We start from the raw sequence: 26994 nt of genomic DNA, 5'->3' as shown, positions 1-26994 counted from the left end.
CCCCTTCTGAATCGTTTTGAGTGGAAGACCCCTGTGAAGTTTGTAAAGCTTTTTATATTAAAATGGCTCTGAGGCTTACACAACTGGTCTGGGTGGTGTAGTTGGTTATCACGCTAGTCTCACACACTAGAGGTCCCCGGTTCGAACCCGGGCTCAGACATTCCCTTCTCTTTTTAGTTTTTCCTTTTTCTCTCTCTTACTCTAGTCAACTCTCATCATTTCTTTTATACTATCGTGTAAAAATGCCATTGTCGAATCTTGACCGTCCATTTCACTAACTGGAGATGTCCATGTCCAAGCCGGATCCTTTCTAGCTTTCACGGAGAAGACGAAGAAAGTATTCATTTCCATTTTCTCGTCTGGCTTTTCCAAAGAATATGCAAATTCAAAGACTTTCATTTCCAAATCACTCTCTCACACCACTAAATTACTCGCCCACTCCTCATATTTTCCCTTCTTTCCCTCCCACGTTCCAGTCCACTAAACTTGTGTCCCATCCAAATTCGAAATCTGGGTTTTGCAATTTAGTCAAATGGGTGTCCAAATCACCAACTGATGTGATGAACTGTTCTGGTTTGGTTGGGGTCAGATGTGGCGAAGTGGCACAAGATAATGACGATGGGTTCTATATGAGGAGATGTGTGGAGCTTGCCAGGAAGGCAATTGGGTGTACCAGTCCCAATCCCATGGTGGGCTGTCTGATTGTCAAGGATGGGAAAATTGTTGGTGAAGGGTTTCACCCTAAAGCGGGGCAGCCCCATGCTGAGGTAAAACCCACGTTACTCTGTTTTAAACATAGTTATTCTGTCGCGAACTGTATGATTTTTTTTTTTCCTTCTTTTTGTTTCAAATATGAATGATGAGCTTTTAGAATTTTGTTACTTCAGTTAAAAATTTTGTCGAAAACATTTGAGAAACTGTTTGTTGGGCACTTTGGAAGTGGTTTTTGGAACCAAACCCATATAGAGTTAGAAATTAGAGAGAGAATTATATTAAGTCCTGTTGATGTACAATTTTTGCATATTCAAGAGGTGAAACCTTGCAGGTGTTTGCTCTGAGAGATGCTGGGGATTTGGCTGAGAATGCAACAGCATATGTGAGCTTGGAACCGTGTAACCACTATGGGAGAACTCCCCCCTGCACTGAAGCCTTGATTAAAGCCAAAGTGAAAAAGGTAGTGATTGGAATGGTGGATCCAAATCCAATAGTGGCTTCGAAGGGGGTGGATAGACTGAGAGATGCAGGTATTGATGTGACTGTGGGCATTGAAGAAGAATTGTGCAAGACGCTTAATGAGGCCTATATCCATCGAATGCTGACTGGAAAGCCTTTTTTAACACTCAGGTAAAGTCACCACCTTTTCTGAATTATAGAAAGAAAAAAAAAAAATTATTTGATCATGAAAAAGTAGTTATCAATCTTCATAAATGCTCTTTCTTTTTGGGTTTTTGTAAATTCTTCAATTGGTATGGTTAAAAATGTTGCTCATGGGTATTTATATTTCAAATTTACTTGGCAATTTTCAGTTTCAACTTTTATTATGAGCAAATATAAACAGAAATGTATTCCATTTTAAGGACTCTTTGTGACCTGCAGATACTCTCTCTCAGTTAATGGCAACGTTTTAGATCAGCTTGGTGAAGGAGTGACAGAGCCCGGTGGATACTACTCACAGTTGTTACAGGAATATGATGCTGTTATACTTTCTCCCACCTTATTTATTGATAAGTTCTCCATTCTGACATCCCAAGAACCTGGAGCCAAGCAACCTGTTCAGATTATAACAGCAAGAACTCCTAATCCTCCCATCAAAATCCCAGGTCTAACTACTGAAGAAACTGCTAAAGTTATAATCTTCAGAGACAAAGAGATGGATGTAGAGCATGAAACAGCTCAACAGGGAATTGAAATGGTGGTTTTGGATCGGATAAATCTGAAGGCAATTTTGGAATACTGTGCGCGCCAAGGGTTTTGCAGTGTTTTGTTGGATTTGAGGGGGAACTTTGGAGATCTTAAAGAGCTTCTCCAAGAGGGTATTGAGCAAAATCTGTTGCAAAAAATTGTGATGGAAGTTTTGCCGCTTTGGGATGGTAGTAATAGTGAGAATTTACGAGTGGCAATGCAGAGTCTGGATAAAAGACTAGAAGTGAAGAATTTACGACATAGAATCTCAGATAACAATGTGTTGCTCGAGGGCTATCTTTAATGTAAGTGATTGAAATTTTTTGGAGACACAACGAATGAACTACAATAGTTAAGTGTTTGGGTTTGTCTATTGTTTTTGGCCATCATGGCAGTTACGCCAGGGATTCTATCTTCTATAGGCTGAGAGAAGGAATCAATCCAGCTTATTTAGCTTTCACGCCTCTCTCGTTTTCTTTATTTACAAATAAAAAGGTAGCACAGTCCCCTACTCCCCTGAACTCGACATATTTTTCTCATTTGCAGCCCTTCGTGTAGTCTTTCCTTGCATTTGTTTTTAGCCTAAAAGTGTTGTATCTTGTATGCAAAGTTTGAAGAAGTATTCTATCAAATGATAACACACAGATATGTCCTGATTATTCTCATTTGAATGTAAATTGTGCGCCGCACAAAATGACAACTTGTAGATAACTATCATTTCCACATGCATCCGGTAGATCTTGAACATCTAACTTCACTCTCCAGTCTTAGAAGCGGAAATAACTTGGAAGGGATTTGATTTGTGGTTTTGGTCCAAATGAATTAGATATTTCGATTGCATGTGCAAAGAATTTGCAGTGTTTTGTTGCATTAGAGAAGCTTTGCGATTTGGAAAAGCTTTTAAAGAGGTCGTGCATAAGAATCTGTTGTTGAAAATTGAGGGGCAAACTTTATGAGGAATATGCTGGTGTTAGAAATGGCCAGTGAAATTAAACAGTACGGGAAGGACTACGAGCGAACAGCTTATATCCCAAGATCCTTGATCAGAGCATTCCATCTGCAGATTTCTTTAATGAAAGTGATTGAAATATTCAAGAGACAGATGAATATGCTACAATTTATTGTCAATCGGTCTAGTGGCAATCTCATGAAGGATTCTGTTTCACCACATGCTGACTGAAGGGAACTAGATGAGACAATTGAGCCGTCATTCCGCTTTCCTTCGTTTAGGAAGGAAAGTTGCGATTTTTCCCTACCTTCAAAAATGAAGAAGAAGATAAAAATTATGTATGCTGAACATGACTCTATTATATACATATACACAATACAACACAAATTTCTTGGGAGTAATTGAATAGACCATTTCATATCCACATATGTTGATGCTAAAGCTCCACTACAGAAGATGCGGATAACTAGCCACCAGCTCTACAAACAGGGAAGCATATAGACGACCTGCCTCGTATCCTAAATTGTGAAAATATGAGCTTTCCATCCACCTAAGAATTAGGCCGGCCATTTGGTGAGTGCTCCTTAGAGTGGCTCCTTAGTTTTGCAGCCAACCGAGCTTGAATTATTTTGTCAGTTGCAATTGCTTCCTGAATGTTGTTGTAAACCTGCTTGCATAGCTCATCGAGTGCAAGCACTGGAAATGGCTCCTCGATAAGAACACCAACCTACAGAAACCCAACATAATTCAATCACACATGGCAAAAAGTTGAAAAATATTATCAAATGGCAATAAACTACTTTAGCGCACACATTCAATCACGGATTCGGATTTCCTCAAATTTTTTAAAATATGAAATTCTTATATTTTAAAATTTTGCCTCAGTAACATATAAACCTCTGTATTTATTTGGACCGTTATATGTAATGAATTACTCAAATTTTAAAATATGAGAATCTTATATTTTAGAAAATTTGAGGGGATCTCAATCCTTCAATCACATTCACACACATAATATGTAGATAGCAGAGATACATACTTCTTCTATGCAGAATAAAGAAGCAGCACTAATGAACGTAGCCGGAATAACAATCCAATGGCAATCATCCCAAAGTATGATAGGAAGAGTGAGATGCCAGAGGACCAGAAACCTTGAGGTCAATCGCGTGTAGGAGAGGGGGATGGGGTTACCCATAAGTTGTTCGCAAACTCCAATTCCTTCATGGAAACAAGAGATCTTTGACTCCTGCATCACATTTAAGAAACGACATCAATGAAAAAAATTTCAGAAAGCATACAAGATTTTATCCATCATTTCAGTGTCAACATTTCAATTTGTACATTAATTACTTGTAGACGTTTTTCAAAAATATTACTGCCATTAAAGAAAACAAATAGACTGCACATCAAGAATCAAAAGTCTTACCAATTCTACATCTGATTACCCCTAAATTAATTTCATTTGCATGACTGTGTAACCATTATCCATCATCTTGGAATGAAATAAAATACCCAAACCAAAAAAATAAAGCAGAAAACACTCTGGGTCACTTTTGGAAACTTTACTAGTTAGAATGGAAGACTTAATTAACCAAAGAAGGGAGCAATTACCAACATATTTCTCCTTGATTCCTCCACCTTTAGCAACTGGAGGCTCTGCAAGATGAACTCGATAATGCAACGGGGCGGATGCTTCGAATTGAGCACTATTGCTAGATCATCTACTTCAAGAAAACCTTGGAGGTCTTGCGTAACATCTGACCCATAAAGAACATGACACTGCAAATTTAAACTATTCAAATCAGTATGTTGTGTCACCAGGCTAATCCTAACCCAATCACATTCTCTAAATCACAAAAGAGAATTAAAGTTAAAAACAATGAGCTTTTCTCCAGCATACCATACTGTTACACCAGCCCATTAATTGCTTTGTGGTACAAAAATATCAATTCCAAAATTTTGTACACCTTCTGATTGAACACAAATTGAACATATTATATTACTTCTTATCCTCACTAACTGAAAAAAGCAAGCAGAATTTGGTAACACCAACAAGAAATTAAACATAAAAGCTAGAACCAGCCAACCTTAAGTGCAACCGGAAATGCCATAATATACTGCAAAAGTGCCTTCTTGAGCAGTGCGTTTTTACCCGAAGCCTCAACCCCAGCAAGCACCTGCCTCGCCAAATCATTGGTCCCAGCAATAACCTTGGTCCATGCCTTCCTCCCCTCCTCGAACCTCGAGTACGAGGCCTCAGTCCGGAACACCAGCAAGAGCGCCAGCGCCGGCGCCGTCAGCTGGTACGGCAAAGATGGGCCCCTCAACACCGGGAAAAACCACGGCAACCAGTCCGCAGACACCGCGTAATTATAGCCCGTGATGATAGCCGCGAAGGAGGTGAAGGTGATAACCGGCGGCACCAGCGATAGGATCACCCGCGACGACAGGCTCGACATGAAGTGGCGCCAGTGGCGGAGCGAGCTCCTGTGCTGAACCCATTTCTCGTGGTCGTAGAGGGTCCGCTTCTGTCGCATTCCACGCTCTTTTATGTGGTCGGCCCAATCGGGTATCGTGCAGAGGATCGAGATTAGGGCTTGAGTGCGATCGGAGGGTGGGGAGGAGTGGGCTTTGAAGGAGAGCGTGGTTTTGGGTTTGGCGGGAAGGGTCAGTGGGTGTAATTTGAGGAAAGTTTTGGGGGTGAAGTTGGAGGAGAGAGGGATTTTGGAGGTGGGTTTGATGGGGTTTGCGGGTTGTGTCATTGGTGGGAGTTAGGGTTTGGAGGGAGAGGGAGAGGGAAGGAGAGGGAATGTTAGGGTTTCTGAGAGTGGAGGATGGGTTAGTTAGAAACGGTTGTTTTGTGAAGGAGGTTTTTACACGTTCAAATTTTTTTGTTGGATAAAATAATGGGAGAAATTTTAGGTTTACAGGTGGCTGAGTAGATTAGCTGTGACGGCCAAACTTGCACTGTGGATTTGAACCACTGCCTGGCCTGGCCGCGTGGGACCGACTCACTCTCTTATTATACTTGACTTGATGTACTTAATAGGCTTCCTTGCAAAAAAAAATTAAATAATTTTTTTCAAAAAAGAAGAAGAAGAAGAAAATGAAAAGGAAGGAATAGGGTTTCTTAATGAGAACAGGAAACATCGTAAAGTTGGCTCTTAACTATCCGAATTTCACAGTGAAATGATGGTCGAAGCTTAATCTCATTCTCCTCTTCCTAGTTTACGGAAGTTGAACTTCTCTGCTCATAATATAACAAAATGGGTATACTATTAATCTTTTTTGGGGCTGCATTCTCACATCTTTCCCTTCTCTTCTATCCCTGAATTTGGCTTGACTGTGAGAAAATGATCCCCTCCCCCCTTAAATGTTCTCCATTCTTATAAAACAAAAACAAAAAAACATGGACACAGTGGCATACCAATGGCTTTGTTTGTTAAAGCTTTTCCTTTCTCACTTTTGTTTTTATTTTATTTTCATAACAAATCAAAAATATTAACCAACTTAAAACACAAAATAATCACAAAACACTCAAATGGTACAACATTCTGGCAGTGAATCAGGGAGTTTGATCATACGAGCTTTTGTCACCGCTCTATATCTTCACATGCTTTTCTACGATTGAGCTATAAAAGTGAGTCTGGATGCCTCACAGATTTCATCCAAGCACGCTTGGAGAACAGCATAAGGAAAAACTTTGTACAAAATATACATGATGTTCAATCCATAGCATGTATTTTTTCCAGCATGAGGTCCAAATATACGAGATATCCTTGAAACAATACAAATTACGTGTCAAAAGAACTGGGTCTCGTATTACACCCTTCAAATATTCAACAAAACCTTAAACCCATGATGTTCCTATACACTGTGTGCTGCCCATCAACTAAAGATGATCCTTTGCACTATTGGAACCCAACTTCCGCATCGACTCTCTTGAGGTTATTTCTTTGATCCAAATACAAACTCTTTGACAGAATTTTGCGCTGATAGTATCGCCTTCTTAATCTGCCATTGCAAATTTGTGTCATCACAAACTCCAAAAGAATACCAATTTTTAACATGTATGCGGATGAGTTAAATGGAACTACAATTAAGTACAAGGAAAACAGTTTCTTATCTACAATAAAAAGATAGTGAAGTAAATTATCTTTTATCAGTTAAGGATTGCCTGAGCAATATGGCTTTCCAATGTACATGAACTATTACTTTTCAAGTAACACCAGGTAAACCTTCTGACCTGCGCTTTTGTTCATGCTTGGGTGATCATCTTTCAAATGTTAATCATGCATCAATCTGAACATTCTTGACAAATGAAAATCCATTGCAACTTCATTTATAGTTCTTATCAATAATGCAATAGTCAAAAGGAAATTTCACAGGAAACTGACAAAATAATTAAATGTTTGTGTGTGTGTGTGTGAGAGAGAGAGAGAGAGAGAGACAAGTATATCAGTTCAATATATCTATACATATATACACATCTCTGTGTGTGTGCGTGGAATACACAAATTAAAAGCAACTGAGATTTAGACAAAACAACTTCAAGCTATTTCATAAATTTTTAAACCCCAAGCACATCTACTATATTATGAGAAAGTTGATCCTACAGCTACCCCTAGCGGCTAGCGGTATTTCACAACCCCACTGTCAAAAATCTCCATACAAGAAAAATCTAAATTAATATTGGAAACTGGAAGTACCACGGTTTACGGTTTTCTATTATAAATTATAAGGGTCACATTGATGTTCAAGTAAGTATATATATTTGAGGTACACAAGTGTACTTTTAGAGTTACATTTCCAGGACAAATTCTTAAAATTTTCTCTTCCTATCCATTTTTTACCTTTCTTCCAATCAGAATAACACGTTTAGCGTATCATTAGAAAGCATTCTAGCAGTTCCCATAGCTATTTTCCTTTAGAGCTTCTTAAAATTACACCCTAAAACTTTCTGTCTAGCTGTATCAAGACTCTGGCACCTGTTATGCTTGTGAACAAAATTCTATTCCATACCCTTATTGCTAGAGGCGACCACAACAGGGTGAGCAAAAAGATTGCATCGAATACATTTGCCACCTCCAAAGAGGAACTAAGATGAAACCTTGATTGACCTTGTTATTCTGGTCAACTGAGGATCATTCTGAGATGCCATGTAATCCTGACTTTCAGTCTCTTGAGTAGCATTTCTTATTAGCCAGGATGAGACTTTGCAATGCATTCTCCACTGTATACAAGGAGTAACAAGAGAAAAGGACCCAAAAAAAAAAAAATCAAATGCTGCTTTTTCATTCATATACAAAATTTCTTAATAAAATTCCATCTCCAATGTGATTTGTGTGACAATTAGACAAACACACAGCACCACAATCTGGGTTTGCCAGTTCTTTGAATTTATTCCATTGAACATAAATCCTTAAGCTGATCCAATGTTGCATCTTAGTATAGTATAAGTCACTTGATGATTCCCTCTAAACATCAAACCCAAGAAATTATGTTTTTACATTATATTCTAAAATTCTTACACCTCAAACAGATTAGTTCATACTACAAACAAAAAAGAGACTGATCGATCAGTTCTTAATAAATAAATAAAAAAAGTTCAATTCCTAATATTTCTAGCCGACCACACAACCTTGTAAGATCCTCACCCCACCTGGATCTTTGCTGGACAGAGGCAAATCGTTCATAAAACTTTCTGCCATCTCATCCCTTATATGGACGAATCCATTCTAGTTCCACATAATTTTTGTCTTGCCACTTGTTCCTCTTAGCATTCAGTTATTCTCATTCTCGAACTCAATCTATCTTAGGCGCCAATTGCAGGACCCCTAATGTCGTCTACTGTAATCAAAGTATTCACATTAAGATGAAATTCACGATTATCTTATTAACTAAATTGGGCAAAAGGGAAAAATCCTTTTTTTTATTATTTTTTTAAGTAAGGGGAAAAATCTTAATCAGCAAAATTTACACCAAAACAAGCAACATTGTCCAAACCCACTATTCAAAAGACCCCCAAATTTGTGAACTACAATAGCAGATCCTGACTTAAAATATGACACTTTTCAAGAAACAATCCAACCCAAAGCGAAAATGTCTGCAAGTTGCAACTGAGAAATGAAGATGATATCAGAGAAGACCATCTAGGACATACAGAGACAAAAAAGAATTACAGAAAACCCATATTATAAACTTCAAAACTAAACCATCAAAAACTTATGATACATTTGAATGCTAATTACACATGTACAACATCAAAAAATAAAAATAAAAACCCCAAATTTTTTTATAAGATTGTTCCCGTTTCCTTTTCCTACCACTTCTTGGCAAGCAAATAGACCCTCAGAATCTTAAAAAATAAATAAACAACTTTTGTAAAAAGGAAAAACATACAGGATCGAGAACGTTGGGTTCAGGGCCATAGTCAGCGGTTAAGAGAAAATAGGAAGCAGTGACAGTGGCCACCATGGTTGTCCTCCTCACCAGCTTCTCAGTCTGTGGGTTCATCATGCTTCTTCTACTTCAACTTTGCACATCAAAGACGCGTTTACACGTACAAGAGAGGCCAGAGAGAGAGAGAGAGAGAGAGAGAGAGAGGGGGGGGGGGGGGGGGGGGGGGGGGGGTGGTGTTGGGGGCGGGGGTTGGGGTGGGTGGTTGTAGATGAGAAAGCACTAGACGGGTTTGGAAGTTTGGATTTGAAATATCAAAAACTACCCCATGGTTTTTTGTGTTTTTTTTTTTTTTTTTGATATGTCCGCACATGAGGGAAAGATGGATTCGAATTAGTAATATCTGCTTCATTAGGCATGGTTCCAGCTGATTGAGTTACTTCTTGGAGACACCCCAATGGTTATTAGTGCCGTAGTAGTATACAATCGGGCCGGTTATAACCGCCCCGCAACTGCTCACTGATAACTGTTTTAGTAGGCAGTTATAAAAAATTGTTAATCATCTAGGGTGATAAAATTAGCGGTTTTAGGGGTAGAGAAAACCCATTATAAACTGCTAACTGCATACCCTTATAGATAATATATATTTTATATTAAAAATATAACATTAAATGACGCCGTTTTGGTTTTAAACATTAAAACAGTGTCATTTTAAATACGAGTTAGGATATGGTTTCATCATATTCATTATTTTTTGGAACACTTTAACCCAAAACTATTTAAAATAGGCACAAAAATACCCTAAACACCTCAAAAAGACCAAAAGCTCATATATATAAAAAAATAAAAAAATAAAAAATAAAAAAGGTTATAAAATAATTGGTTATTAGTTTAAATATAGTAATATACGCTAATCACCGGATATAAAATAACCGCTAACCACCTAAGCGAAACGGTTTTAGTCAATAACCACTAACCGCAACTGCATATACCCCATAATTAATGGGTTAAATAAATAAATACCTTAACTACCAGCAACTTTATAAAAAGTCTTGCAAACTCACGTGTTAAATATAGAGACATCAAACTCTCATTTTTTTAACAAATAAACCACTTTGATAGGATTAGCCTTTAAGACTTTAAGTTGGATGGAAAACCTTAAACAAGACCACTTTTCTGTTTTTCTTCCTATAATACTCTATTAAGAATTAATAAAAAAAGAAGCCACCCAAAGGATGCAGTTGCATCCATTTGCAATTAACTTTATTTGGTAAGGAAAAAAAAAATCAAGCACCCTTAACTCCTACCCAATTTTTTTACAAAAACCTTCAAACCCTCAAGAGAGGGTGGTTCGATCTTTAGCCTTTTTGAACATATATGAGGACTACATGGCCCTTAGGGGGGCTAGATCACCTCCCATTTGGCCAAACTCTAGAGGGAGTGGCAAAAACCACTCCTATATATTTTGATATGGTCAAACCATCTCTATTAAACATAGGAGGTAGTTCGTTCACCCCAAAATGCCCAAACAAAAGTTGCTAGAACCGCCCCCTCAATTTTTTAAAAAAAACCTTTTATGTGGTTCGGCCACTTTTAGGTCAGTAAAAAAGAGTGGTCGAACTACTTATATAATCATAGAGATTGTTTGGTCACCCCCCATCTAGCCAAAAGGAAGTGACTAGATCAACCCCTTTATTTTATTTTATTATAAGTAAAGGTATAGTTATCTAATTAGTGACATGACACATTAACAAATTATATTTAAATCTTTGACATGGACTTTATCTATTTTCTTTTTTGCTTACCATGAGAAGTTCTTAACAATTTCTCTAACATAGAATGCTAATTATAAAAATGAGTGAAACTACATAGACTTATGGTGCGTTTGGAATTGCGATTTGACAAGAATAATCTATATTTTTAAAATATATCACAAACGTAAGGTGTTTGACATTGCGATTTAAAAAACATTTAATTTAAAATAGAAAAAAAAATATGTAATTTCTATAAGTAGTCCAAAGAGTTTTTATTTGAAAAAGCACGAATTTAAACAAAAATCACGATTTCGCATAACAAATATTTAATAAAAAAAGTTTTTTTTAACATGTTTTACCAAACACTTTTACGATTTTCAAATCGCACTTATTAAAACTGTAATCCCAAACGGACCATAAAAAAAAAAAAAAACAAAAAAACAAAAAAACAAACTTACTATCGACTTATTTTGATTTTTTTTTTTTTTTTTTTAAGTAAACGTACTGTGCATTTTTCCCTTTTATTTATTTATTTATTTATTACCAAGTTTCTCAATTTAAACCTAACCCTCGGGCCTCATCCAAACGCCTCAGAAACTCTCCATTTGGTTTTACGGACCAACACATTACAGACCCTCGAATCCTCAGACTTGGGAGTATACAAAACCCAGAGAAGACGAAGACCATCAATGGAGGAACCTGTGCCAGCCCAGACTACACCGACCCAACTCGCAAACCCTCCAACCACAGCCCAGTGTCCCCCTCCACAACCTCCTGCTCCCACTCCTCCTCTTCCTCCTAAAAGCAAGAAGAGACCGCTTGACACTAGTGTTCATATCCATAACCCCAAGTACTTCAAGATGCGTGCTGTTCTTAAAGAGCTTCGTCCTCATTTTCTCGAGGTACAATTAAGTAGCTACAAGAACAACAATTTAGTCTGAATTTCTGGCAGTTCTTAAGATATTATGTTATTTCATTTCTGGGTTCCTGTCGTGATGCATGTTTATGTAGTAAGTCTATTTTGTTTGTTTTTTTCTTCCCATTTTGAGTACATGTTGGCACGAATGGTTCTTTAATACCCAAGTTACAGTTATATTGAAGATTTTTAGTGATTTCATTTTCTGGGTTTCTCCTCCTGATGCATAATTATTACGACAATATGGATGTGATCTAGGACAATATTTAACATTTCTTATGGTAAAAATTTGTTTTTAAAAGGTAATCCGGGTGCCGTTATGTGTTATTTTTCTTCTCTGTGATTGGCTTGGAGGTGCTTGACATGGGATTTTGAGGTTAGGAATTACTGTTTAATATTATTGTGTTGGAAAATAAGTCTTGGTATGATCACAGTGAGGTCTTCGTTTTCTACTCATGTGCAGACTCTAAGTCAGTGTTTTAATGAAATTGATACTGTTGAAAATTGGTAAATGTTTTAAAAATCTAAGTATCTTTATTGTGTGGTCTTTTTTTTTTTTTTTTTTTTCTAATGGTAGCTTGAACATATGATATAAACTCTCAGTAGACATGCTAAGTCGTATAGATGAAACATGAGGTACAAAATCTATCCATAGTGATTGAGAGATATTGCTTATGATGTGTTACGTAGAAAATCATGAGGAGTGAGTAGTGTTTATTTGCCATCTTTCTGGGCTGGACCTGATGCTGCTTGGGCGGCGTACATAGGCTAATCCACATTGGCATGTATATACTCCATCTGGAGTGTTCATGAGGGCAGGCATGCAGTAAAAAGCAGTGGAATATCTAGGCTAATGGGCGTTGCCCTAGTTGTTATAGCTCTTTATGCAGATGGTAGAATTATTCAATTATTTATCTTATACCAAATGAGATCGCTTCTCCACACAAACTGGTGTTGAAGGGTGAGGTCAAATGTTTAATCCTCGTATGTGTTCTTGACTTGTATTTGCCTGTCAAAAAAGAGAAAATAAAAGGAAAGAAAAAAAGAAATTGAGTTTCATTACTTGATGAGTTTCATTTCATTAAGTAGTGGGATTAATATGATGTAACCTTCAGGCCAATGTACTGTTTGGCATAAGAAGAGGAAACTGGACTTTGGATGAAGGCCCATATAGAAACTGCAAAGGATAGGTAATATGATCTCAAATTTTAAATATATGTTATTTTCAGGAGATCTATCAATCTAAATTTTATAAATACCTTGAATTGCCGTCTATATGCTCTGATTATGCATATGAAGAGAATCTCAATCGTGTATTTAGTATAAAGTTAATTTCCTAAAGTTAGAAGGGCGGATGACTTAGCATTGCTCTTAAAGAGAAACTTCTACTCCAGCTGAACCTGCTGCTGCAGCATTGAAGTTGTTTGGTTCACCCTTTTTCTATTGGAAAACTGGCCATGAAGCATTTTTCAGATAAAACTTTCATTTGCATTGTTGGCCCTTTAAGTAATTTTAGAATTCAAACCAGTTCCATACTTCTTAGTATTTGGTCCAGCCAACTTCGCAATAACACAATGAGCATTTTTCTCTATTTTGTAATTAATCATCACCGTTTCCTCTTAAGTGCTTGTGTGGATGCATTGACTAGTGGTTCGGTAGTTATAGTTTTGTTAAGTATTTCCTTTTTCCCAGCATCACCCTGCTCTAAAGTGCCCTGTATATTATTTCTTTTACACTTTACCCACATTCACTGCAACGGTTTTTTTTTGCACAATTTGAATTGAGCCATCAAGTGCTTTCAAGAGTTCTTCCTTTCTTTCAGACTAAAAACTTCATGATCAAAGGGATATAGTAACTTTTGGCGAGATGATAGTGCATTGGATCTGCTTCATTTCCGTGGTAAAATTTATCAAGCATGATTAGCCTGAATTTTCTTTGTTTTTTGGTTTTCTTGAAGGTTCTCCGGACCCCTGACTTTCGGAATTGCAAGGCAGCTCATGAAATACGAGAACGTAAGCTCAACACTCTTTTAGTTATTCACATGGATAGATATATCCATCTCTATGTTAGTGCAATTTGGCTAGCCAAAGGTTAACTCTTCATGAAAACAATAATAACATCTGTTATCTTCCATTTTGTCTGCTAGTTTCAATCTTGTAGTTATCACAATATTCATCTTTCCTTCTGTAGTTATAGGAGCTTGTCTCTCTTTTTCCAAGTTATTACTGTACAAATGATCCTTTGTATTCTCTCTGCTTAATAGATGTATAAATGCAAAGGTTCTTTCACTTTGGCTTGGCTGAAGATCATGAAGTCAAAGTTGGTTTGGCTGATTCATTTCTTTAGAATATTTCTGAAGCGTGTACATGGATTATCCTCGAAATTTTTAGTCAAATCTCAGGTTGATTGATTGATCTCCTCTGAAGTCTGTTTGCCATGGTTGGCTTGTTGTCACGCTGAATTCTAGAATATTTGTTAGCATAGTATTGAGATGGATTTGCATCCAAATGAGGAGTCATTAATCTTATTCATGACTTAAAATTTCTGATTTTATAAAGAATTATTGTGTCCTGAGTTTCTTGGGCTTCATCCATGCCTGTGCTCATTCTCTAAATCATGCACTTCCAGCCACTATAATATCCAAGGTCATTTGCTTAGATTTTGACAAATGATATAACCAAGTCCATGAAATGTTGCCCATTACTATTTATATGGTGGATAAGAAGAATGTAATCTGTGTTGGTTCATGACATTTGCTTAGATTTTGAAACTTGCATTTTGCAGAGATGAAGCTTCTGATGGAACTGTACAAAGAGATCACAGCAGAAACAGTTTCCATAGGTAAGAGTAAGAATGTAACAGAAAGCCAGCCTTTGTCAGGTGAAAACCCAGAGGGTCAAAAGCCGCAACCGCAACTCCAGGATATTGAGCCAACAACGGAGCAGCCTCAAACAGAGACGGTAGTTTCAAAATCATCTGAGAGTAAACCACTCTTGGGGGTTGCCTCTGAGAAGCATACGGCTGAAGATGGTCAAATTCAAATTCCTGGTACATATGTTGTTGGAGGATCAGCTTTCGGCTGGAATTTCATCACTTATTTAAGCAACGAGTCAGTCTATTATGGAGTAACGAAAGAAGCATTTCGAACAAGTAATTCAGCAAAGTAATTCCTTTGAATTCCTTTGGGGCGATTCTCGTTGTGTCTCTCTCTCTCTCTCTGCACCAATACATTCAACATTGACCGCTATAAATTCCTGGAACCTATCCCATATCACTACTGTCAAGGGGTTTTCAAAGATGGTTCTATCAGTTGCAATGCATATAATATCATTGTTACAATGAGTTTACAATCCATTCTAGTTGAGATCAGAATCCTATCCATTTCATTTTGACCCATTTTCTGATTTAAATTTTGTTGCATATAATATTATTGTTGTTTTGTTATCATATCGGCGGAGCCAATATTTATATATTTCTTGTTATGTCTCTTTCACCTAATCTAGTCTTTGCTAGTCAAAAAATTGGGAAAACTGTACTCACCCCTTTAAACTTACACCTAAATTGCATTCATGTCCTTCCAAATTTAATGAACTTGCAATTGCCTCTCAAACTATTTAATTCTTTCGCTTGGTCCATTCCATTAGAATTTTTCGCTAAATTAGATTGAATTCTTTTAAAAAATAACAATAATCTTCTTGCATTACATAATTAATTAATTTTTTTTTTTAAAAAAAAAAACCCCACCATGAGAAGAGAAAATTGTATAGGCAAAGAAGTTTTTTCTCTTTAATCTGAAAGCATAATTGTATTTTCACAAAAATGTTAGGGGTATAATTAAGATTTTACTCATTTTCTATTAGATTTGATAGAAAATTCTAAGGGATAAAGCGTGAAAAATCTAATCTAAATAGTTTGGACGGTCTTAAAAATTTTCAAAGTTTAGAGGGAAATTACAATTTGAATGTTACTGCAGTTTTCTCCACCAAAAAAAAACTCAATTTGTGAGGAGGGGAAGGATCCCACAGTCCCATCAATTATCGTAGCACTCTCTATGGAGAGCTTACCAATCGAATAATATGCTTAATCTATAAAATCAGGGCTTGAAACACTTGTACTCGAAACTCTATTTATTGGTGGTTAGATAATATAATTCAACCGCTATCAACAGCAAGGGTCCATAGCTCAGTGGTAGAGCATTTGACTGCAGATCAAGAGGTCACCGGTTCGAACCCGGTTGGGCCCTTTTTTTCTGAACCTAAAAAGTTTTCAAGTTCTAAGCATTTATTTATTGGGTTAATAAGTAGTCCTATGCAATTGTTGATTGCTTTTGGCTTTGACTGAGTCTGTGATTCAACAACTATGCTCAGAATTTCTGTCTATTTACACTCATAACCCAACATGGCAACATGATTTATCCAGAAAGGACCCACAAATACATGCCCTGCTTCCCTTGCTGAACTTGTATGATCGATGCCCATCATTTTTATATTTTTTTGTTCCCTCATTATAGTATAGCTTCACTTTTACTTTATGAATTTGACTGGAAATATCAGAAATTAATATTATCATCATTCAACTCCAATTATTGCACAAAATCACATCTAAGAAACTCTTCCAATCCAATCTATTTTTGCAGCCGCTCTCTTAATCTTCATGGATTATATGTTTCGGACAAGTTCATTCGTCGGCTCTCTTCACAAATGAATTTGACTGGAATTATCGATGACCATTTTTCCTCATCTCCCACTTTGATTAGAAAAAAAGAAAAAGTAACTATCGAGGTTACATGAGTTTTACATTGACAGAAACAACATTTAAGAACCCATTCCGAGTGATTTATGGCGTCTTTCGAATCTGAATCAGTTGAACTTTGAAATGAATGATCTCACAGGGGAACACCCCAGCAAATATTCAACATTTCTTCTCTACAACTAATCTCCTCGATGGATAAATTGTTACGTGGAAATCTTCTATTAGATACAGGTAACAGAGCTTAGGGTAGGAAGGGAGCTAAGGGGCAGGGTTTCGGGGAGGAGGCGGAGCTCTTCCCTCCTCCCCGGGCGGCAATCTCTAGGGGGAGGGAAAAAGCTCTCACATGAGAGAGAACTTCAATAGTTAAAAAAAGGAGGATCGAAAACCAACAATTTTACATCAGCAAGAGAAACATGGCATACCATCTATACACAAATTACATCTTGAGGAAAAAAAAAAAACTTTTCCACTCATTTTTCACATTTTCTTTTTTGTCATTTTCAATGGAAGGAGAGGCAAAATGCACAATTGAAGAAATCGTAAACAGAATTAACAATAAAGATAAAAAAAAAAAAAAAAAATGCCAAAACCCACACCCATCCAAATATTGTTTTTTCCGAAATTCTTCAATCCGTTGACAACCTCAGAGCGTTTATCTGAGAACACATGACTGCCCTGTGGAATGAGTCCCCAGCCTGGAAGTGGAAACCCTGCAATCAACAGCAATGATAATCTTCATATTTGGACCACCATAACGAGAAGAGTGAGAACAAAAATCTCCATTCACTTTTCACTTGCGTCCAGCACTCTGATTCCTCTTGGCTTCAAGAATTGTACCCTCCTTAAGAGCTGATTGTGCTTCATTCTCCATTCCAATTGCAGCAAGGGCAGCAGACTGGAGATAAGAAGCAATGTGCCATACAGGGGAAATCACTTGAGCTTGCATTGCATCAGTCAGAGCTTCCTGAGGCATATCACTCATTAGATAAGACAAACTACGGCGTGCAAAAACCGTTGGAGAAACCATTGCTCCGCCATCAATAAACTGCAAGGTAAACAAGAAATTATCAGCAAAATCATAATTGACACATGCATCTTAAGTAGCAAGAAAGGCCAAACCACACATAATATCGAATAATCCATCTACAGTTATGGAGGATAGACCCTCAGTAGAAATACCTAACAAGACATTCATTCAAAGACCATTCAGATAAGAAAACCATTTGTTCATCAAGACACTCATTCAAAGATCACTCATAAGAAAACCATTTGTTAATCACGATAATTTGTGTAGTAGTAATTTGGGGTTGTCCACACTTATCAGATGGATTAGCTGTTGCAATGATCATTTCCAATGTGGACCAGGGAGAGTGCCCGACTCAAATGACCGACTCCCCAAGTGCCCAAAAAAAGAAGAAAAGATCTAGGCCCCAGATATACATGCATGGAGGAGGTCTTTTTGTCCAATCAAGATTGTGAGATCATCAGAACAATTTTAACAATGAATATGCGTAAACCTGGAAACAACTTCTACTGAGGTTACAGAAATTCTCTGGCTGAAGAGTAATATAATTCTAGAAGATCCAGCCAACCCATTGTAACAAGAACATCACCTGTGTATAATTCTCAATTGCAGCTTTAAAATTTTTCTGATGAAAAGCAGTATCACCCTTTTTCTTTGAATTCAATGTTTCCTGCATTTGGTCGGTCCACATTTGAAAAGAAAGCTGCAGTGTAACATAAGAAGATAAAAAGTTTTATCATCAGTGTGTACTAGGTTCTTTGCATGTTTCACAGAGACAGCAGGAGTACAGATAACTAAAGAGCAGACATTTAACAGAAGTGTTTCAAAGAGTGAAAATCTACAGAGACAACTTCAAAAAAGCATAGTTGGACCAGCTCAAAACCCAGAAAGCCCAAGAGTGAATCTAGAAACTAAAATTGTAAAACATGTGAAAAGATGAACCTAGTAAGTGATTCATTATCATTTGAAATGTATACAGAACCTCATTTGCCACTCCTTCGTCATCTTTATAGCCAACTTTTTCCAAGACCTCCTGCATGGCAGTCAAGTCCCTTCTTGAGCACGCCTCACCAAGTGGGGACAGAGGAGAGAACGAAGCACCATGTGGAATACCCATTAAGACATGAGAAGGAATCTGTGCAGGAAAGTAATCTTTATTTAAAGCAATAATGATGATGATAATAATAATACTAATAACAACAAAACAAAAACAAAAGGAAATTCTATGAACTGATACTGCCAAATGGGGTGTATTTCTAGCAACTGTGAGGGATGGCTCGTGCCATCCTTCACAGCATTACAAGTTACTAATCTCGAAACTATTCAGAAAATTAAACAAAAGAAAAAACCATCACATCGAGTGATATTTCCCAATTTTGGGGTTACTTGAGAATAAAATGCCTTACTACTTGAGAAACAGAAAATAACTGACCTCTGTGTCCTTCTGAAGAGGAGTCAAAGCCGACACTAATGACTTCGGATTTGGCCGTTCTCGAGGTTCATACTGTAAACAGCGGGAAGCCAACCGTACCAACTCAGTCCCTTCATCATCAGAAAACTGTCCTTCCAAGCAAGAATCAGTCAGCATCTGAAGATTCCTGTCCCGAATCAGGTCAAGGGCCTGTAACAAATCACTAAAGAGTAAGATAATATGTTTAAGTACATCAGAGGAAACATCAAGGTGCAAAAACTATAGCATTTTTGTTCCAAACATGATAGATGCAATCTTAATGACACTTTGCATTTCTATTTCTTCTTTTAGAAAAAGAAAAATATCTACAAGCACTTACATGGCCGGGGGGAATATGCTTTCCACTGATAAGGTCAAGCAAAAGAGTACCAAAACTATATATTACACTTTCTGATGTTACTCTCCCTACAGTAGAAAAGGCACATGAAGTTTAGCATTCAAATATTAATCTTCCAAGTATGGCATAGACTTTGCACCATAGAAGAGCACAAATAGAAATATTGATGAGGACTCAAAACCAACAGCATTACATGATAGTAAATACTCAACAAAATATTTATGACATTATTCATAAAAATGGTCAAAGACTGTATTCAAATATTAATCTTCCAAGTATGTATATAGTCTTTGACAATAAGCAAATGAGAAATGCTAAGGGTACTAAATCTTTTACCAAGAGAGCCTTACCAAACTGATGTGTGACTCATTCATTGGTATCCGTTACACTTCTCTTTATTAATTGTTTTGTTCCTTTCCAATAAATGAGTTACACATCAGTTTGGTACGACTCTTTTGATAAAAGATTTGGTACCCCTAGCATTTATCTAAGCAAATATGATATATGAGGGACCAGAGAAGTACCAAAGAGTAGAGGGTGTGCGTATACACATATATACTACAATGTTACAAGAAACCAATTGCATCATGATTAATGTAGGCCATTTCACAAGGATTTTCATAATGAAACCAAACACTGCCAAAGCGAGGTCACCATAAAAGTTAATTACGCAAGTTCATACATTTTATATTGCTTACCCAATTGTCATTTAAGTAATTCGTAAGCATGATAATCATTGTTGGGACTGAAAATATTTCTTGCTTACCAAGCGTACATACCAGTTCTGAGATACTCAGGAGGAGTGAATGCCAGATTTGTGCTATAACTTTTTCCATCCCTACTATTTTTCATCAGGCCAAAGGTTGAGAGTCTAGGATTACCATCCTGCAATGTTCTAATACATAAATAGACGAATGCATATAGTACCAAACTAGAATGATGGTATCAAATAAAGGGAGTGATAAAATAATTACCTCATCAAATAAAATTCTATAAGCATTAAGGTCATGATAAAGGGCACGCCCTTTGCTTGTACAGTATTCTAGAGCTTGGGCAAGATGTAGAACAACCCTTAGTCGCATTGCCCATTTCATAGGTTGTGCGTCCCCTAATTGAAGAAAGCACTCATATCATCTCTAGGTTTAGACACATTAGTACACACAGCCAGTAACTTTAACTAAACAACTACGAAAGTATAGTAAAGAAGATAGGCACTAGAACAGAAATTGGAATGGATTATATGTAAACAGTGAAATTCATGGTACTAAGGTTTGCATGTATGAACTGCTTGCAGAAAAGTTGAACAACTTAAATCACCTTTTCCATATGCATCGGTACCTCCTATTTGGTTACTTCAATAATTTGAAGGGTAGTTCATTAGATAATAGGTGATGCTGGCATATCCTATTCTAAGTAAAACCCTAACAGTGAGATAAATAACACTTATCTGGAAATGCAGGACCTAATAGAAGAAGGAAAAGGAAAAGAGAGAGAGAGACGGACTACACATTTGAATACACATTAATAAGAACACTTACAATGAAACAGGTGTTTTGCAAGAGTTTCGTTGGGCATATATTCTGCCACAAGCAACCGCTCTTCATCTTCATAACAACAACCGATTAAATTTGCCAATCTCTGATTACGGAGCTGACCAACGGATCTTGCTTCCTCCTATAGTTATGAAAATATCTGTCAGAGCTATGTACCATTTATCTTTAAGGGGCAAATTAACTAAAGAAAATAGAATTGTTCACGGCTATCATGTTGAACCCTATGAAAACAAATAAAGGAATATTGCCCCTGATCACAAAATATACAGCGCATGGTTCATAACTGCATAGTGATAATAGAAAAATAGTTAATTGCCCCAAAGGAACTGACGAGACTTGAGGTTTTTTTTTTTTGGTTGGGGGGGGGGGGATGGTGATGGGGATTTTGAACGTAATGAGCATTGGTGGTGAAGATAATATCAGATAATCCCATCACTAAGTGCTAATTTATTGCAGGGAAAAGCATGATTTGGACAGAAAGAACGGGCTGAAGAGCTTCATGAACACAATATCTAGTTAGAGGTAAATAATAACAATAATCTACCAAAAATTGCCGGACATCAGGCCAAGCCATCCTGTTAAAGCGCTTGACAGCAATCCTCATCTGACTTTCCAGCTTCCCTTTATAGACAACATTTGGAGCTTTCTCTCCATGTTCAGATACAATATTTTCCACTGCAAACCCAGATGTAGCATTTTTAAGTTGATCAAATGTGAATTCACGAAATGCAGGCAAGTGGTTGAGCTCGCTCATCTCCTCATTCTCTGCAACAAACACAACAATCAACATCCGTGAACCATGTGCTCCTCCACAATAACAAAAACGTACACTTAAAATCAACTTGTACCCACCGATATCTGGAGCTTCAAGAACCGATGCCTTTACTTGTGAATTCCAGCAGCATGGCATGAGTGTAGAGGACTGACAACCCATCTCCCAAATTCAAAGCTTAACTGGGGAGATAAAAGCCTTTGCAATGTATACCTATTTGTGTAATAAAACTGACTGTTGCGCATCCAATCCACAAGCTTCAAATACAGTAACTCGGCCTCGTTGCACAAGAAATAGCTTCTACCAAATTAGTGTTCTATGATCTTCTCGACTGGTTGAAAAGCACAATGCAACAAATAAAAAAGGAAAATTTCCACTCAGATTCCTCAGAACAACAATTCTCTGAAAATAAGTTTAACTCTGTGTAAGTGAATGTATATGTACCAAGCAAAGCAAATTACTTTGAAAATAAATGAATCATAAGTCAGATTCTTCTGAGTATTCGCAAAAATGTTTTAGAGCAAATTATCAACTAAATCAGAATTTCAAATAAAAGAATAAATAAAAAACAAATGCTCCAAGTGAATCTGTTTGAATTAATGTGCAGTTTTGCTACAAAATTTTCTAGCTGTATTAGCAACCACAAAACCTACTAAAAACTTAATGCTCCAGCAAAAGTGAAAAAGTTCCTTTTTTATCAGCAATCAGCTTCTTCTTTTCTTTTTTTTTTTCTTTTTTTTTTTTTCCTTTCACTTTTTCCTTGCCTTTACTGCCAAGTATAAATTGCTAACCAAAAAAGTAACTTCAATTCGTAGCCTTGCCATAAATAACTCAATCATTATACACAATTAAAGCAACAACATATATGAACATTCAAACCTTCCCCCCTCCCTCCCTCCAAGACAAAAGAAAAGGAAAAAGAAAAAGAAAAAGATTACACCCAGAATAAATACCTTTTAAAGCTTATGTTTCCTACCATGTCAACCAGTGAGACTGAACCCACAAAAACCTGACGATCAAAACCAAAACCCCAGCAAGCCTCAGCTTACCAATTGGCCCAGAAAGAGCTTCTTCTCCAATCGCAGAAACAAAAAACTTTAACCGACCTTCAGCACTTTCCGATCAAATCAAAACAAATTATACCCTTTTTTTTTTTCTGGATCAAACCAAGGGCTCTACAAGATCCACATTTTCACTCCAAAAACTCGTTATCAAAGCAATCGAACCCACCTCCTCCTCTATATACTCAAAGAAAAATCCCAGATTTTCCCAAACCCAATAATCCTTGGACCCTTCGATTCAACAAAAACAAAGTTCTCAGACTAATTAATAAACACATAAACCCAGAATCAAGAAAACTTGGTGCTTGAAAAAACCCACAGCCTTCTTAGCTCTGTGGATTTGAATGGGAACAAGGAGCAGCTGATGTTTGAGTTTTCTATATCTGTGCGCTCGGTTCATTTTACTTTTTTGGACAATTTAAATAAACCAATTATTACCGACATGTCACGAAGATTATTCAATGCCCTACATCTGCTTATTATTTTAAATAAAAAAGAAAAAAAAGAAGAAAAAGGAAAAGAAAAGAAGTATTTAGTTGGAATTTGTTGGTATAATAATCATGTTAGTCTCAATAATAACTAGCTTTTATTTTGTTTAATTTGCACCGCCAATTAATTTGGATTATATGGGAGTTCGAGGGGCCAACGGTCAAGCCATAGCTGGAGCTCTTTAATCATTCTCATGGACTCCTTTACTCCCGCCGTAATCATTTCCATTCCGTGACTTTATTTAAAAGGCCGTTAGAGAAGCGGCACCGTTTCATTTCTCTCAGACTCCTCGATTTCTATTTTCCATTTTCCAGTTTTTTTTTTTTTTTCTTTTTTTAACTTGGAGAAAAAAAATCTAAAAATATCTAACAAACTTGCTTTGAAAAGTAAATGCATTTCTTAGAAAAACGAGTAGTCTTCAGAGTTGGCGGAAGGAAGACTTGGTTGAACGAAAATCTTGACCGAAAGGTCAACAGGCTTTAGGGGCAGAAAAGTAAAAACAAAAAAAAAACAAAAAAGGGTATATTAGATTGAGGGGGCATTCCGAGAATCGAACTCGGGACCTCTCGCACCCAAAGCGAGAATCATACCACTAGACCAAATGCCCACGCTGACGAAAATGAGATTTAATTAATGACGTACTTGTATTTTGTGAGGTCACTAATAGAAAAACCGGAAACTTCCGGGGCCGAAAAGCGAAAAACAAACCTCTCCTATTAAGAAGTGTCTAGGGTTGGGCCCTTAGGGTTTATGCATTTGGTGAGGAAGACGAAGGCGAACCGAATCGGATCGAATCAAGAGACATGTCGAAGAAGAACAATCTCTCCCGTAGAAAAAGGCAGTATGAATTCGATCTTCAAAGTAAATTACTACTTCAAATCTCTCTCTCTCTCTCTCTCTCTCTCTTCTAGTCTGTTTTCTTCAAATCTATTTAAGATTTGTAGAATTTTTGAATGTTACAAAATAATGTGATTTTTTGGTGAATTAGGAGAGAAAAAAGAAAAGGAAAAGCAGACCCAGAAGCTTCAAGCAAAGAAGAACAAGATGAAAGTAACTCTCTTTCTCCCTCTTTTGTATTTTTTTCAGTATTATTTTATTTTTTATTTTGATTGAATGAAGAATACACATGTTGTGTGTGGTCGCCGAGAAATTTGAGGAGAGGAGTGGAAAGTGGATGATTAAATTTCATGTTTTTTGTGTTTGCTGACTCACATTAGCTGAAAAGTTTTGCTCAAAGTTAGTGAATATATGTCTTGAACACAGTAAAACGTAAAAGATGTTTTTTTTTTTTTTTCTCTGTTTGTTGGGAGAACCCAAGATTGGAACTTAATTTTTTTTTGATGTTTAATAGGTCTTCTAAGCAACACAGTGAATTACAAAACAATCGGAACTGGGTTATTCATAATTTTGTTGAATCTTTAGCCATTTGAGTTTCACACCTAATGCGTAGGGTATGATAACAATAGTAGTAAAGTTATAACTGAGTTAATTTGATATGGTAAGTTGTTGTTTTTTGAAAATTTGTTGGTTTCTCGAGTATGATGAGAATTGTTTCTTTTTTTTTTTTTATAGATGATGAGAATTGTTTCTTTTTGGCTGATTATGTGATTAGGTTGATGCTAGCAACAAGAAAAAGAAGGGCGCAAGTGGGTTTCAAGTGGGGAAGAGAAAGGTGAAGACCAAATTGACGGCATTGGCAAAAGCTAAAGCTGCCCAAGCTATGGAGATTGAAGATTGAGGTTTGATTTGAAAGGTTTTATGTGTATGTGATGAAAGGTAACAAGAAGAAACACGTCGGAGCTAAAAATATGCCTGATTTGTTGAGCTTAGTGATTTGTAATTTAGATGGAAAGTTAATGTTATCTTCACTATCACTTTTCCTTTTGCTCTTGTTTTTTGACCCAATTTTCTTATGGAAATTATGTTCTATATTTGCTAGAAGATTTGTGTGCGGTAATAATGTCATGTTGATATGCTTACTCTGTTCCTCGTCTGTAGTGGCTAACTAACTAGAGTATGGATGGTGATCTTTAGTGCAAAAGGAGAATGGTATTTCGCATGTAACTTATAGTGTTCATGGTTTGGAATTCGCAAATATAGGTGTTTGTGTTTTAACAGCTTGTTGTCATAGTTTTCTTGTTTTCGTCCCAGTCCAATTCCGGTGTGTAGAGTATAAAAAAAAAAGGCAGAAAATTCAAGGATTGGTTGGAACTTCCACATTAGCATTATGGGATAATTGTGTGATAAAAATGTGGTATATAGCATTACTCAAAGGAAAGTTTTGAAACCTTACATTGTAAGGATGAATTGGATTCCTGTCATGTATAACATATGACAAGGTGTTTTGCATACAGAACAAATGTTTAGAGGTACCAACTCTTGGTTGGATAAAGGGCTTGAAAGCAAATTATGGAGGTTAAATTGAAAGCTTTATGAAGTTTGATACTTATTGCATTTCGGACATCTTTGTTTTATGAAAGAGACAGGTGGATAAACCATTCATATTTCCAAAACCTTTAGGTTCAGATGAAGCTTTGTATGTTATTGTAGTTTAGGCCAAATATGCCGAAGATCTGCCTTTTCGAATGTGTCATCCTTTTTCTGAGAATCCTCTTGAAGCTTAAGCAATGACGTAGTTGGATAAGCTGTGCTGAGTATTATGAAAGCTAGAAACTGAAGGATAGGTGTTTGCATTATTTCATCAGAGAGTCTCCAAATGATGTTTGCTGCTAATTGCATAAGTTCTTGGCATGCTTGCAGCAGTTGACAAACATCAGGGATGTTGTATGCGCATGATTCAAAAGATTTTGCCCACATAAAATGGGGGAAAATTTTGTATCTCTTTGCAGCTAGGATAAACCCTAGATGGACTTCCACGTAAAATGAATTGAGAATTCATTTATTTGTTGCAACAATTATCCAGATATGCTCTAGTGGGGCAACCTTGTGCTGCGATGAAAGAGTAAATTCGAGGAAGGGAAGTTGGGTGGATGATGGATAAAAGAAACCCATAAGTGGCCCATATTTAATCACAATAATATTGGATGTTGATCATTTCACCAAGCCTTTGGGCCTGGCTAGCCCAGATTTGAGCCGATTTTTTCACGGACGATTGAAAGTTGAATTCATATTAGTTTTTAAAGTTCTAAAAGATTGATAGACCATCATCCATCCGTTCGACCAATCAGGGTCGGGAAAAGAGAACAAATGATAGGACTCGAACCAAAAGAAAAGACTACTTAAATAAAGACAATAATTCCCACACGAAGAATTATGGACTGAGGATAAGTATGCTGTCGTATAACTCAATTTGAGAAAATGTTGACCATCCCCACTTGTTTTGCAAGTGTTCATTTGGAAGAAATCGACCAACTGAAATTGACCCGTTGTTGAACCGTTGCATCAAATATTATCTTGCAAAGCTACAAATATATTATTATTTTTTTCTTTGGCTCTTCATATTTTGGCGAGTTGTAAAGAAATATATGGATACAGGTGACTTAATGCAACGTGTGGGGTGTGCATGCATGCATGCTTGCAATTGGCTGATCCGGATCTGAGGACTTAATTATATCATGGAATTTGCCAAATCATGGCTTACTCTAAAGTTTTATT

At 36.8% G+C, this 26994-nt stretch overlaps 6 protein-coding genes and 3 non-coding genes across 11 annotated transcripts; 5 read left to right on the top strand and 4 right to left on the bottom strand.

The window, feature by feature from the left end:
- Positions 1-86: 86 nt before the first annotated feature.
- TRNAV-CAC (transfer RNA valine (anticodon CAC)) lies at positions 87-160 on the top strand. Its single transcript has one exon. It is a non-coding gene; the product is annotated as a tRNA-Val (tRNA).
- Positions 161-238: 78 nt separating this feature from the next.
- On the top strand, positions 239-2567 carry LOC132187156 (Cytidine/deoxycytidylate deaminase family protein). The gene is made up of 3 exons (XM_059601358.2): positions 239-767; positions 1046-1344; positions 1597-2567. The coding sequence occupies exons 1-3, from the start codon at positions 378-380 to the stop codon at positions 2204-2206; spliced, it is 1299 nt and encodes a 432-aa protein (XP_059457341.2). The 5' UTR covers positions 239-377; the 3' UTR covers positions 2207-2567.
- Positions 2568-2990: 423 nt separating this feature from the next.
- On the bottom strand, positions 2991-5819 carry LOC132186817 (voltage-dependent chloride channel 1, chloroplastic). Its single transcript, XM_059600894.2, has 4 exons — positions 4939-5819; positions 4463-4630; positions 3891-4097; positions 2991-3578 (listed from the first exon to the last, which is right to left on the bottom strand). The coding sequence occupies exons 1-4, from the start codon at positions 5611-5613 to the stop codon at positions 3402-3404; spliced, it is 1227 nt and encodes a 408-aa protein (XP_059456877.2). The 5' UTR covers positions 5614-5819; the 3' UTR covers positions 2991-3401.
- Positions 5820-6570: 751 nt separating this feature from the next.
- On the bottom strand, positions 6571-9462 carry LOC132187292 (uncharacterized). Its single transcript, XM_088517596.1, has 2 exons — positions 9254-9462; positions 6571-6865 (listed from the first exon to the last, which is right to left on the bottom strand). The coding sequence occupies exons 1-2, from the start codon at positions 9368-9370 to the stop codon at positions 6800-6802; spliced, it is 183 nt and encodes a 60-aa protein (XP_088373722.1). The 5' UTR covers positions 9371-9462; the 3' UTR covers positions 6571-6799.
- Positions 9463-11586: 2124 nt separating this feature from the next.
- On the top strand, positions 11587-15312 carry LOC132186035 (uncharacterized). The gene is made up of 3 exons (XM_059599812.2): positions 11587-11906; positions 13878-13932; positions 14705-15312. Exons 1-3 carry the CDS (start codon positions 11694-11696, stop codon positions 15085-15087), a joined length of 651 nt encoding a protein of 216 aa, XP_059455795.1. The 5' UTR covers positions 11587-11693; the 3' UTR covers positions 15088-15312.
- Positions 15313-16091: 779 nt separating this feature from the next.
- On the top strand, positions 16092-16163 carry TRNAC-GCA (transfer RNA cysteine (anticodon GCA)). The gene has a single exon. It is a non-coding gene; the product is annotated as a tRNA-Cys (tRNA).
- A 959-nt stretch (positions 16164-17122) lies between these two features.
- LOC132186714 (serine/threonine-protein kinase BSK3) lies at positions 17123-23335 on the bottom strand. 3 transcript variants are annotated; one of them, XM_059600733.2, is made up of 11 exons: positions 22783-23335; positions 21910-22231; positions 21602-21822; positions 21043-21178; positions 20479-20612; positions 20284-20389; positions 19487-19572; positions 19129-19317; positions 18679-18831; positions 18286-18399; positions 17123-17717 (listed from the first exon to the last, which is right to left on the bottom strand). In XM_059600733.2, exons 2-11 carry the CDS (start codon positions 21989-21991, stop codon positions 17463-17465), a joined length of 1476 nt encoding a protein of 491 aa, XP_059456716.1. In that variant the 5' UTR covers positions 21992-22231; positions 22783-23335; the 3' UTR covers positions 17123-17462. The 3 variants fall into 3 exon arrangements, with proteins under 3 accessions (XP_059456716.1, XP_059456715.1, XP_059456717.1); XM_059600732.2 differs by having other exon boundaries at positions 21910-22160; XM_059600734.2 differs by having other exon boundaries at positions 22806-23335.
- Positions 23336-23914: 579 nt separating this feature from the next.
- Positions 23915-23986, bottom strand: TRNAP-UGG (transfer RNA proline (anticodon UGG)). The gene has a single exon. It is a non-coding gene; the product is annotated as a tRNA-Pro (tRNA).
- Positions 23987-24071: 85 nt separating this feature from the next.
- Positions 24072-25496, top strand: LOC132188161 (uncharacterized). The gene is made up of 3 exons (XM_059602562.2): positions 24072-24240; positions 24368-24429; positions 24992-25496. Exons 1-3 carry the CDS (start codon positions 24183-24185, stop codon positions 25115-25117), a joined length of 246 nt encoding a protein of 81 aa, XP_059458545.1. The 5' UTR covers positions 24072-24182; the 3' UTR covers positions 25118-25496.
- The last annotated feature ends 1498 nt before the right edge of the window (positions 25497-26994 follow it).

The sequence above is a fragment of the Corylus avellana genome, chromosome 6 (genome assembly GCF_965113065.1).
Source record: "Corylus avellana chromosome 6, dhCorAvel1.hap1.2, whole genome shotgun sequence".
Classification (NCBI taxonomy): Eukaryota; Viridiplantae; Streptophyta; class Magnoliopsida; order Fagales; family Betulaceae; genus Corylus; species Corylus avellana.
Note: the sequence above shows the minus strand (reverse complement) of the source record. Positions and strands in the feature narration are given on the sequence as shown.

Excerpts from the sequence above, each read along its gene's own strand:
- LOC132186035 (XM_059599812.2), top strand. The coding sequence starts at position 11,694 with ATGGAGGAACCTGTGCCAGCCCAGACTACACCGACCCAACTCGCAAAC. Across the intron at positions 11,907-13,877 it reads TTCGTCCTCATTTTCTCGAG|GTTCTCCGGACCCCTGACTT; the intron begins GTACAATTAAGT and ends GTTTTCTTGAAG. Across the intron at positions 13,933-14,704 it reads AGCTCATGAAATACGAGAAC|AGATGAAGCTTCTGATGGAA; the intron begins GTAAGCTCAACA and ends TGCATTTTGCAG.
- LOC132186817 (XM_059600894.2), bottom strand. The coding sequence starts at position 5,613 with ATGACACAACCCGCAAACCCCATCAAACCCACCTCCAAAATCCCTCTC. Across the intron at positions 4,631-4,938 it reads CATTTCCGGTTGCACTTAAG|TGTCATGTTCTTTATGGGTC; the intron begins GTTGGCTGGTTC and ends TTAAATTTGCAG. Across the intron at positions 3,579-3,890 it reads CTTTATTCTGCATAGAAGAA|GTTGGTGTTCTTATCGAGGA; the intron begins GTATGTATCTCT and ends GGGTTTCTGTAG.
- LOC132187156 (XM_059601358.2), top strand. The coding sequence starts at position 378 with ATGCAAATTCAAAGACTTTCATTTCCAAATCACTCTCTCACACCACTA. Across the intron at positions 768-1,045 it reads CGGGGCAGCCCCATGCTGAG|GTGTTTGCTCTGAGAGATGC; the intron begins GTAAAACCCACG and ends GAAACCTTGCAG. Across the intron at positions 1,345-1,596 it reads AAGCCTTTTTTAACACTCAG|ATACTCTCTCTCAGTTAATG; the intron begins GTAAAGTCACCA and ends TGTGACCTGCAG.
- LOC132187292 (XM_088517596.1), bottom strand. The coding sequence starts at position 9,370 with ATGATGAACCCACAGACTGAGAAGCTGGTGAGGAGGACAACCATGGTG. Across the intron at positions 6,866-9,253 it reads AACCCAACGTTCTCGATCCT|ATTAAGAAGGCGATACTATC; the intron begins GTATGTTTTTCC and ends TTGCAATGGCAG.
- LOC132186714 (XM_059600733.2), bottom strand. The coding sequence starts at position 21,991 with ATGGGTTGTCAGTCCTCTACACTCATGCCATGCTGCTGGAATTCACAA. Across the intron at positions 18,832-19,128 it reads CTCTTCAGAAGGACACAGAG|ATTCCTTCTCATGTCTTAAT; the intron begins GTCAGTTATTTT and ends TTTCCTGCACAG. Across the intron at positions 17,718-18,285 it reads CAATTGAGAATTATACACAG|TTTATTGATGGCGGAGCAAT; the intron begins GTGATGTTCTTG and ends TTTACCTTGCAG.
- LOC132188161 (XM_059602562.2), top strand. The coding sequence starts at position 24,183 with ATGTCGAAGAAGAACAATCTCTCCCGTAGAAAAAGGCAGTATGAATTC. Across the intron at positions 24,241-24,367 it reads GTATGAATTCGATCTTCAAA|GAGAGAAAAAAGAAAAGGAA; the intron begins GTAAATTACTAC and ends TTGGTGAATTAG. Across the intron at positions 24,430-24,991 it reads CAAAGAAGAACAAGATGAAA|GTTGATGCTAGCAACAAGAA; the intron begins GTAACTCTCTTT and ends TTATGTGATTAG.